This window comes from Puntigrus tetrazona, chromosome 20 (assembly GCF_018831695.1).
Source record: "Puntigrus tetrazona isolate hp1 chromosome 20, ASM1883169v1, whole genome shotgun sequence".
NCBI classification, from domain to species: domain Eukaryota; kingdom Metazoa; phylum Chordata; class Actinopteri; order Cypriniformes; family Cyprinidae; genus Puntigrus; species Puntigrus tetrazona.
This window is the reverse complement of record NC_056718.1, coordinates 2,716,497-2,728,858: the sequence shown is the minus strand read 5'-3', so window position 1 is coordinate 2,728,858 and position 12,362 is coordinate 2,716,497. Positions and strand designations below refer to the sequence as shown.

The following is a 12,362-nucleotide window of genomic DNA, read 5'->3' as shown; positions in this document are numbered from 1 at the left end:
GTTTTACTGAACAACACACAATCAACGGTTTAGACACAACTGGTTTCATAAAAATGTTCTCAGATGATCATATGATCAGATCTGAAGACTTGGGTCAGCTTGAACTTCACCTTGATCACAAAGCATCTGGCAATGGCCACAGGATCATTGTCACACATGTCCAGTGATTGAAGGAGCTCACTAAAAGAAAACACAAAGCATGTTTATAGATTACAAAACATTTACTGTAACTAATGATTATTAAAACACACATGCTCTGCACACTTCTGTGAAAAAAAACTGCCCAGTTAAAACATTAAACAACATTAAGTTTGCAAATGGCTTTGTGATACAGATTTAACAGCACTTGCAGTCTGCATGTCAGTCATATTTCTCTACCTATGGTCAGTAAAAAAAATCTCCATCTCCATGTCCATGGGTATTAATAAGAAAAGCAGTGCCTTGATATTTTAATACTATTAAATGTCTTTAATAGTATTAAAATAAAATCACTTTAATGAACAGCAGCAAGTGGCTAATTCCTCTTAAAAATGAACACGAAAAAAGACACTATTGCATAGCAAATGATTACATGCATGAAATAATAATCACTATCCCTTTAAACTAAAATTTTTTTAAACAAAATTTTGCAAACAAGAAATAATTTAAACTTGATTGTTAGTCACTGTATCATCTTTCATTTTCATTTTTGACAGCATTTGCTTTGCCACTGTTATAGGAAATTTGAATCTCCTGTCCATTAAGTGTACTTAAATCCATTTTTAAATGGATTTGAAAGCAAATCTCAGGGCTTAGCTGACCACAGCAAACACCACAGCATACAGGGGTCTACACTTTCTGTGTCATGCATTTGTGACATACCACAAACAGAAATATGGCAATTATTCACTCACTTACTGTATGGTATTGGAAGGAAAGTATCTCTCTGCAGTAAGACCAACACCTGACAACAGGTGAGCAGACAATGTTCAAAAACAACATGCTGGTGTGAAAGTTGTGAAACCTTAGATGCTCCAGATAAAATATGTGTCTTGTTGGGCTGGGGGTCCAGACAGTCTACTGTCTAGAACATTGGCAAGCAACTCAAACTACTGTTTAACCAAATACAGCCTAACAAATTATAGTTTATGTAACTGTACCAAAACACAAAAAAGAAAATGCACCTATAAGGCAAGGCACTAACAACGGCAAGGCAATGCGTTTGATTTTCAGGAAACAGACATACTGGCTAAATGAGTGGACTGCAAGTCACTTTGAATTAAAACACCTAACAAATTTATATGCAAATGTAAATTCAAATATGAAAATATTCATAAAAAAAATTGCATGAGATAATTTAGAAATTCTTAACACACTGTTACAACAGATAAGCTTACTCTGACAGTTTAGTAGTTTCTCTCTTCTCTTTTAATTTGTTAAAGCAGGGAGTGTGTCAAACAAAAGACTCTTTATACATGGCATAACATGGAAAAAAATGGAGCACCAAGGAGAGTGCTCTGAAGTTTACAAATAGCTGCATGAAAAGTGCAAATCAGCATTCTCCAAAGAAGCAAATGAAACCTGGAAAGGTAGCAATTTTATTATGTACATTTATAGACTGTTATGCAGCCTGACACTGTGTTTCTTCACATGTGAGCAGCTCATGATTTGTTGTGTTTTCATTGTCTCATTAGCAGTGTCTCAACTCAGTTCTCAGTAAATGTTGCTTAACATGAACTACACAGGTAAGCACAGTGAGATTTGGTGACTTATATGACATGCCGAAGGTTTCATTCTTCTCAATGGTTCTCTGGCAAAATAGATTTTTACTTTGCACTCTATGAGATGTAGTTTGGTAATAATACAATATTTTTGTTTTATAATAATATTGAATAGATTCTATAAAATCAAAAACCCAAAACTCCACTGACTCTCACACGTGTGCACACACACGCACAACACATTTTAAGACCCTTTCACACAGGACGCAGAATGAGCTGCATTTGTGCGAGCACAAAAGTCCACATTTGAACAGTCAATAGCAAATACTTAAAACTAATAACAACACATACTTGTAGTCGCTGATTTAGAAGTGCCAGAATGTCAGAGCAAGAGTTGACCTTTTTGTATTCTCCTAGGTTCACATAAAATGCATTGCACAAATCCAAACATCTGGGTTGTGCTGTTCTGTTTTAATGATTCCTAACTGTAAATACTTTCAGAAGGCAAAATTAAGGAAATTGAAATTTCCTGGCTTTTTTCAAGGTAAGTGAGGGGCTATGCAACTACCATATAAGTTTCAAAACGGCCAAACCACAGTAAACCGCACACAGCCTAAATTTTTCATGAGCTGTTGTGACTTTAGTAAAAATGTGACGTCACATCTACAGTCACCGCCTTCAGTCATTACTCAAGCACCGCTCACCATCCATGACATGACTGAGATGCAAAAAAACTTTAGTTGAGCCCATAAAAACAAAAGCCAATACTTTATTGAACCTTATAATAAGTGTGCAAACTCAAGCATTTTTGAAGATCATTTCTTTCCAGTCCGCTCATTTTATTGTGTTTAACCACAGTTGTCATCAGTTTTTTGTCTGGCAGTAGCATCGGGTATGCAATCATATTTGTAATTTACGTAATGTAGCGCTGTGATATAATTGTGATGTCACTACATTTTATTGATGCGTGACTCAGAAAAGAACAGGCCAATAAGAATAGAGGCTCACGAATAATTAGAGATGTTTTTGACAGAACACCTGAGAGAGGAGCTGTAAAAACATAAAGATGTTTTTTGTTACTTATACTGAAAATCTATATTCTTGAGGACATCATCATCTAAAATAAAACTCCAAAAGAGTAAACAATATGGGACCTTTAACTGCTTTTGCACAGGCTGCATCAACACTAATGCATTACTGAAACCACACCTTCTTTCTTTGCATGACCATTTGGGCTGCATTATGCAAATATTAACACATCTTGACGTAATCACGTTGGGGTGCGTTTTCATATTTTTACCCCAGTCTAAATAAATCCTTTTGTGGGAAACTTTGAGCTTTGTAACTAAGATCTTATACATGCACAAGCTACATACCACACTAAAGAAAAGGAAAATTAAAAATCGTATCATATGACCCCTTTGAAGAAAATAAAAAAAATAAAAAATATCAATAAATACCTGTCAGAAACAGCTAGTCATCATTCTTTTAATATTCTGTTTATATGATTTTTAATTTACTTCATTTGGATTTGTGAGACATAATGGTAAAAAACTGTGAAAAAAAAATCATGCTTTGGTGTGAGCTCTAGTACAATGATTATAATGAATTAAAATTATGATTGTTCTTTGTATCTATTCCAGTGTACGTACATGAATCAATAACTAGTGCTGGTTTTAGTTTTGATGGGCTGCAAAATTGAGCTAATAATGAATGATTTCTTACCTGTTAAACTCATAAATGTCCTCAATGTTTCCAAACAGAGCACACACCTGTTCTGGCTTGATGGGAAGATCTGCTATATCTATAATATGTGCAAGGTAGTCCTGCAAAGAAAAAAAACAAATCTTGAAAACTTTTGAGAGTTTTCTGTTTCTGTTTTATGAAAAAGGTTATCACAAAAGTTGCACAATATTTGGATAAGCATCACAATGCGCATCAGCCAATTTTGCTGTTAAAATGTGGGACACTTGCAAAAAAATTATACCTTTTTATTCCTTTTTAGAGGAATGTCTGAAGAATAAAGAATGTTAAAATTAATATTGAATTAATTCTGTCATAAGAACTGCATTGAACATACTTGTCTAAACGCCATGATCATTCTATATCTAAAGTTTGCATGGTTGTAACTCATAAAATAAACACTGCTCACATAAAGACAAATAAACAAATGCTGTTAGCTTAAAGAAAGCATTTTGAGTATAATAAAGAAAGCATAGTAATTCAGTGGTTTTCTGGCAAACTAATCAAGTTCAAAACACCAGTACCACAACTCTCAATTACAAAAATCTGAAAAAAATGACCTTGACCCTAAAAGATTGCTTGCTAAAAGATACAGAAAACACCAGTTAATATATGAGCATCTGAGCATGGTTGCGACAAAGCCCATTTTGTCTTTTGCAGAACGCAAAAGAAGATTTTAAAAATGAAACTAAACAATTTCCGGGACTGATTTCCACTGTATTTTCTCCCCATATCATACTAAATCAATGTGGATCAGCGACTGTTTGATTATCCCTATTCCTCAAAATACCTTTCTTTCATGGTTAATTAAGTGTATTCACTACTTTTTTGTCTAAATAATAAATAAAAACTAATTATTACATACGTTTCCATAAATTTTACATTTTAACAAAAGTTCTTAGTGATCATTTCACCCATAACAGGTCCATTAAGTCATCTGCTGGAATCTGATCTAACTGATCACACTGGACAAGAAGAGCCAAACCTCATCACATTCTGTACTGTCATGCTCAAACTCAAGAAACAAATTCACTTTAAGAATGAACAAAGTGGCATCATTTAGTTCAAAGTATAAAAAAAATATCTACAGGAAATATTAAAAAAGGACAATAAAAATTTGTTTGTTAAATTTTTTTGGATGCACTACATTATCTGCCAGACCCCCTCATGTCAAAATGCAAGACTATATTTACAGGTAAGGTTGAACAGATACTGAAAGACTTAATTTGACTACTAAACAGTGCATGAAGCAAGTGAAACCTTAAAAGTTTCACATGGTCTATGGCAAACTACAGGTCTAAGGCCTGACACTGCATTACATTGTTGTGGAATCATTTTACATTACTGACACTCTATTCTCCTACTTGATACTGTTAAGTGCTTTGACACCCTCTATCGTTTAAAGCCCTATATAAAAAAAGGTGACTTCAATTTCTGTGCACAATTCATTCAAAATCTAAATAACATTTTTGTTTTTAATGCTTCTAAATTTGCCAATATTAGTTCCACCATCTAGTCTTTATTTACAGATGTACACACATATACAAATAAGCATTAAATGTAAATGTAATTAATCTAAATGACAATTACAATATCAATAGAAATAATCAACAGTTATGATTTTGTCATAATCGCACAGCCCCAAATGCAAACAAATCCAGGAATCCAAATGTGGATTTTTCAGGACTGTGTGATCTCAGGGCTCATCCATTAAATATCTCTAACAAATGACAATTATTTGATAAAGTGCATAGTCTTTTTAATAAATAATGAAATTGTGATGCATGATTTTCAGGTTCTTTTAGATGCTACTTTAAAAGAAAAATTTAATTTTAAAATGTTTTTTTTTTACACCTTATGACTGTGTAATCTCACTTCAAGCTGTGTGACATTGTGTTGTACTTGGAGGGCTTAATTGGTACAATCCAATTGTCAAACCTGATGTTACATAATGTGATAATCCCAGGGCACTGGATGTCTCACTGATAAGAAGTCATAATACGCAGTACTTAAACTTCGGAAGCATGTGAAATATAATAAAAACATGTATTTAGTAGGGAATATAGTAGCAAGAGAATAAAACATGGTGTATGAGCCGTGATATATCTGATGGGTTTAACTACAAACTTGATTGCAGTGCACTAAACTGACCTCCTAATGTAGTAATCAGCTTAAGTTGAGAAGTATCAGCAGATCTTTATTTCTGTATTGCGTAATGAAGGGACATGATTCTAGTCATCAGTTGCTGATTGGACAGAGGTGGATCTAAATGCAAACTTGCTGCTAATTGTAAGAAAAGGGCTGTGATTTAATCAGACTAAATTATTAGGGAAGTCTGGTGTGTGTCACTAGAGAGAAGTTAGATGGTGGATCAGCACCCAGAGATTATGTTCATCAGAGACCAGAAAACCTAGATGCGCCCGTCGACAGATCACCAGATCCTGATGCACACACACACACACGCACACAGTCATTTACACTATCTGACACAGCTGCGTTTAAAATTGAACTGGAGGTTAAGTGCTGGGCGTCCGGTCAGAGGAGAACTGAGCCCAACTGAGTCTGGTTTCTCCCAAGGTTTTTTTTTCTCCATTCTATATGCATGGGGTTTTGTTTCCTTGCCGCTGTCGCCTCTGGCTTGCTTGGTTGGGGACACTTAACTTCTAGTGACTATCGTTGAATTGACTACAGAGACCGTCTCTGCATTTAATAAGAAATTGGTCACTCTCGTCACTATATATCCCTGTCATTATACTGTACAGTGCTTTGATGCAACCTGTGTTGTTAAAAGCGCTATATAAATAAAAATGATTGATTGATTGAAGTTGTTTTAAGAAGATCAAGTAATGCTATTTTTAATCGTTATAGTGAAAACATATTCTTGGATGAATCAATAACATTTATAAAACAGGTGAATTTCCATTTCATGCAGGCTTTAAGTTTGTAACTAAGCTTGTAAGTAAATTCAAATCAGTCACTTCGGTTAACACTGAATAAACTAGATTGGATAGAGTTAAATGAAGCTGCTAGACTGAATAGAGTAAACTAAACTCATGCATTTACAATAAAATGCTCTGGGCTCAGTGCTTTACAAATAGTGAGGTGACTGTACTATTTACAGCACATTTGAATAAAACTAATTTACAATCAAATTGCATTGTACAAATTTGAGAAAGAGTGCGTCATTGACCTGAAGTAGGGGTTCTATCACACAAATTGTTGCAGTGTAGAATTATTTTTTTTTAAATATGTCATAGGCTACACACAGCATAAAACATAGATACATCAGGTTCGATATAGAAGTATCATATAGCCGTTGAACTTATGTTTGTAAAAATTTAATAAATGGACAAAAATAAAAAATAATATTAAAAATAACTTAAATTTTTGTCATTATTGATTGATTGATCGATTGATCATTGCATGTTTACAAAAATTATAGCCTGTCAGATAACGTAAATCTTAAAGAACCAAAACTTTAAAACCAAAATAACAAACCATAATTTTGTATATGGATATATCCCTAGCATATATTGTACTAATTTTATTTGCTTGACAGTTAAATATAACCGTTTGTGTAGAAAATGTAAGACAAATGCTGACCTCTACGATACTCCGCAGATCTCTAACATACATCCGTTCTGTCTCAATGATCTCCATGACCACACGGTCCAGGTAGGTGAGCTCAGGGTTGGGTGCCATAGTGCTGGCAGCAAATGGAGTGAAACTGTTGGAAACGGAGGAGCTGCTGCTGTTGTTGTTAACAGTGCTGCTGCTATTTTGTTGGAGGAATAGGGTGGTTGCTTGGGTGAAACTAGTGTCCTGAGTCTCAGGATCAGCAGCAGCCGTTAATAACAGATTCACGTTGTCTTCAATAGGCACACCAGCAAGTGGGATACTTGACGGGAGAACGTCTTCCCGTGAAGAACAGGACCCCGATGAGATGGTGGAGACTACGCTTACGGGTCTCTGGACTTCTGTGAAGTCAGAACAATCAGACAGCGTAGCAGTGGAAGACCGGTCATTACTGCCGAAAGAGGCGGTGGACAACCGAGGCGATTCTAAAGAAGAAATGTCACAAAAAAAGAGAGTGTGATTTATCTTCACATCATAGCCAATCACAATACACTCAAATTACTAATTTTCCCCATCACACAGTAAGACAAAAGTAGGATTGTAGAAGAGTGCAGCAACAATTTCAGATTAATTTTTAATAGATTTGTTTTAGGCTCCTCTAGTTATCATTGCTTGGAACTGTAAATACCTCAGGTGTCACAAAAACATAAATGTATCTTACAACAAGCTGAGGGCATGCTAAATCAATACATTGGACACTTTTTAAAGTAATTTAAAGTTTGACAGGACATTTAGATTTAATATCTATGTAGGTTTCTATTTTTTAATTTAAAAAAAAAACCTTTTTTAATAACAACATTTGAATTTAAAATGAAAATAAAGGATAAAGGTTGTGTTTGTGTTATACAGCTGCAAATCAGTGGTAGACCACAATCTTGTGAAAGCACACTGAGCTTGTGCTGTTTCTGCACCGCATATATACCACTCAACGACTGCATACGAAGCACTCCAAACAGAGTATGTGAAACTGGCATAATCCCTATAAATTATCAGCAAAAAAAAAAAAAGTGTCTTTGCAATCACTATTTAAAACCTAAACAGTTTAATCATGCATTCCATCTGATTAAATAATAAATAATGCAAAGCATATTAATGTAGACTTTGTGAGGCCATTCCATTGCCGGTCAATCACATTGATCAGAACTGAACCTAACAAAAGGACAATACTGCAAGAAAGGAAACTGGTCATTACAGTGCATGTCTATTAGAGGAAGACCACCTTCTGAATTAAAATATAATGCCAGTAATATTAGTTAATGGTGTATTTGTCCTAATATAGCCTTAATTATTTATAAAAAATATTTGTAAAATATCCCTAATTTGTCCTAAGGAACAGTGATATGAAGAGTTTGTCATTAGTTATAGTATTTACAGACATGTGTTTACAAGCACTTGCTTAAGGTCCAAATTAAGTTTTATTAAAAACTGTCAAAAGATAATCAATAAACACATACTTGCTCAGAGTCAGTGTCTCTCATCTACCTTTCAGCTTACAAAAGTTAACTTAAGGTCAGCAGCAGGCCAGAGGAAGGAAACAAATATTTCTCTGTTCATTTCCATACAAGCTTTTTTGAAAGTAAACACTTTCAAACTGCATTGACGTCTCCTGCTAGCCCATCCCATTTATGCCTTGTTCTGGACTTTCACCTCTATATCTTTAAACCGTTGCTGGCTGGTCAATGTGTTATCATGTGTTATTTTAAATCATGTGATAAAAACAAACACTGCTACAAAGTCTCAAACATTATGTATTTTTTAATGTCTTTTTTATCTTTGTTTCTTTTTTATTTACACATTTATTAAATTCTTAAATTCTTAATTTTGTACAGTGTCTGACTGGATTTTTAGTTTCTGTATTAAGTTTGATCATTTATCTATAAATGGGAACTGGGGACTGGCCATCTATGATCTGCTGTATATTACAAAAAAAATGTATAACAAGAAATTGTATTTATTTTAAGTTTTAGGTCACTCCAGCGAAATCAAATGTTAGTCAAATTTTCAAATAAGGGCCATCACTGTGTGGCAAACAGCAGAGCAGATGAATAGTTCTCCTAAAAATGAAAATTATGCCATTAATTTCTAGCCCCTGACTTCTGACTCGACGTTTGACGTATGATGTAAGCTGTATCATACGTCAAGTCATAGGTCAGCCAAGATGCCGAAAGTCAGTCAAAGTAAAAGCCAGTTATTTACAGTAGAATTTTAAAATTAGAAATATTTTTGCTACAAAACCCCATCAATCTGCTTCAGAGGACATGTGATAACCCCCCGGAAGATGTAAAGATTATTTTTATGACGCAATACTTGTGGATATATATCCGATTTATGAAACTTCAAAATCATGGCCACAATTGCCAAGCTTGGAAGAGCCAGGATACATTTTTAAAAACCTCTTGACTGTGTTCGTCTGAAAGAAGAATTCATATACATCTAGGATAGCTTGAGGATGAGCAAAATATGCTGTCATTTTCAGTTTTGAACTATTCCTTTAAAGTCCTTTTATAGTGCGGGGGCCATATCTGGTTGAAATTTTTTTTAGGATAACTGATTTCAGGTTACTATTATAAGTTGCAGATTTAAGTCAAGCGATCAAGAATGAGAATATGATTAACGTCAAGACTAATCTCATCTTGAATGAAAGAGCATCATCTCCAGCTCAACCTTGCCAAGACCAAGCTCCCTGTAATCCCAACAAACCCACTCAACTAACCAGGGTCAACAACACCAAAACTAACTAGGAGAGCAAGAAGGGGTAGTGTTTGATGACCAACTGAGCTTTACCATCCCATTCCAATAAACATTTTAAGGTTGTGTAGATTTGAGCTGTAAAAAATTCAGGAATAGACTACTGCAGACTGGCAAAATTAAGGTTTTGAGGATGAAACCTACCTAACCTCACCTGCTAAATTCATGAATGCAATGTAAATAAAAACTAAATAATCCTACAGTTTACAATAATTAAAAACATATTAGAAAAAAACATTTAAAAGCCAGCATGGTTCCAAATTCTTAGATAAATCCTATACTTCTTAAAAGAATGAGATTTTTGAAGATTTTTGGAAGGTAGAAACAACTGTTTTAAAACTCCTTCTTCTTGACAGTACTGATTTGAAATAAAAGCATATGAGAAATGCCTTCAGACTCACCAAACCACCGTGATAACCTGAGATTAAAGCCAGTGAACCAGCATCTGTCCTCCCAAATACTTCTAAGGGTAGAAACTTCCACATATGGTTGGAGAACCATTCCTCAAGAGTTGGAATTGTTATGGCTCAAAAAAATGGTGCTAACTTGACTTCTGCTATACTATATACTCTTTTGTAGTTTCTTTTAAGTTTGCCCCAAAATGGGTTCTTACTGTCCAACACTGGTACTGCACATCAGCTACTGCACATCAGCTCCTGCATATCAGCTCATATGAACAAATAGAGCACACCTCTTTTCAGAAGGAAGGAGGGGCCTAGGCTAGTAGCTGTGCTTGGCTGAAGTCATAAAGGATTGAGAAACTGATAAAAGGTTGCAGCTCAGTAAGACTGAAGGAATGCAAAGACAGCGGTACATCTCTCTTCCTGTACAGTACATTTCACAAGAACAGCAGAATAGGTAGCTGGACTCTTGAATAAAGTACAACTTGATGATGTGAACATGATTTTTAGTAACCCCGTGTAATTTAAAGCTGTATATTCCCATAATTACTCACAGGTTGCCCTGAATTTACAGGCTTGCAATAATGCAATAAAAATCCAAGAACGATTTACAATGATTTAGTTAAATAAACAGTCAAAAAATAATTCTTTATGTAAAAAATTTGACAGCTTACATGATGTACCTGTATCTGTTTTAAGTTCTATTTGGAGTGTTTGAGACTATAGACCAGCTGCAGCCAATAACAAGTTTTTAAAAATAGAGGCCACAGAGGGGGCAAGATAGTCAGAGAGTAAAAAAAGTGATTTACAGCACAGGACCTTTGGCTTTTGCTTGGGTTATGTCAAAAAAAGGAGGACAATTATATTGACAACCATTCTAAAAATGGATGCCGGTTCAATTTCTAGTACAATATTTTAATACAACAGTATAATACCAATATACAGTATAATTACAATAAATATTCACAGATTCTCAGAATGACATCTAAAAATCACCATAAAATGAAAAACTCTTAAGCAAATAATCAGCACCCCACCCCACTCAAGGACATTAAGACATAGGAAAAATAAACTTAGTATAACAAAAGACATAAAAGAAATAGACCTAACATAGATCTACTTATCTAATAAGAATTAAGAAATATTACATCTAAAAAGTAATAAAATGGTTAAAGAAAACCCAGCATAGTCTTTACTTTATAAATTAAATAGACATTTACGCTCTTAGTAAGTCACTACGGTGTGTAAATTTCAACCTACAAATGGTTTACTTGTACAGTGCTTCTGCATATTATGTTAGATAGGAGAAGGTATTTTAATATAAAAAGAAAAACAAAAATTCAGCTTCTTTCTTCCATAGTCGAATTACAACTACCACATGAAGTTCACCTGTTCCAAGTTAAAAGCAAGCTTTCCACACTAACCTTTCTCTGAAGCTAGTGGGGGTATAAGATAAATGTCACTGATGCCCTATTACTAGCTTTGAACTGGCTAGCTTTCCCTAGGGGCATAAATGGCATGGGGACATAATGTGGGTGGGGTTAAATGGTCACGCCGCAAAAGGTCTTGGACAGCCCTGTGCAAAAATCTCTATGGGTGCCAAGCATATAATTAAATTCCCACATGTTGATTGTAAAGAAATCTTTTTTTGTAGCAATTTCAGAAGAATATTTTAGGAAACCAAACAATGCAAGAATGTTAAAAATATGGCGTTATGATGCTTGCACAGTCCATAAACCTGTGTAAAAAGAGATCAGAGATCATGTCACAATTCTAAAGGACTAAAAATGATAGACACAGGTGTTCTCTGGGTTAATGTTTTATCGGAATGGCTGAAGAGTTCCAAGCATTTCATTTGAAATTTCTTGGAATGAAGGGAAACATATTAGCAGTTAGTCTGTGATACCAACCAGAACCAAATTCCATACAGTAATGTCCTAAATTCCATGGGTGAGAAAAGTGCCACTGAATCCTATACTGAAAAATAACACAAATGATAAGGACTGAACACTTCTAGGACTCTTCTGAGTCAACTGGAATCAAATGAAGCCACTTTAAATAATCCTGATTTAAAGCTACAAACAGTAGCAGGTATATTAAAAGTCACTAGAATTAATTCATTTACTAATTTATT

At 34.5% G+C, this 12,362-nt stretch overlaps 1 protein-coding gene across 6 annotated transcripts in view; it reads right to left on the bottom strand.

Annotated features, from left to right (window-relative positions):
• LOC122325186 (pleckstrin homology domain-containing family G member 3) overlaps window positions 1–12,362 on the bottom strand; it is a 39,076-nt gene that overhangs the window by 11,365 nt on the left and 15,349 nt on the right. For 3 of the 6 annotated variants that reach the window (XM_043220144.1, XM_043220143.1, XM_043220145.1), the window contains 3 exons: window positions 7,047–7,504; window positions 3,426–3,526; window positions 111–180 (listed from right to left, as the gene is read on the bottom strand). In XM_043220144.1, coding sequence (XP_043076079.1) covers window positions 111–180; window positions 3,426–3,526; window positions 7,047–7,504 — 629 coding nt within the window. Of the gene's footprint in view, window positions 1–110; window positions 181–3,425; window positions 3,527–7,046; window positions 7,505–10,228; window positions 10,463–12,362 lie in introns of those variants that run through there. The other 3 variants (XM_043220142.1, XM_043220146.1, XM_043220147.1) reach the window with 2 other exon arrangements.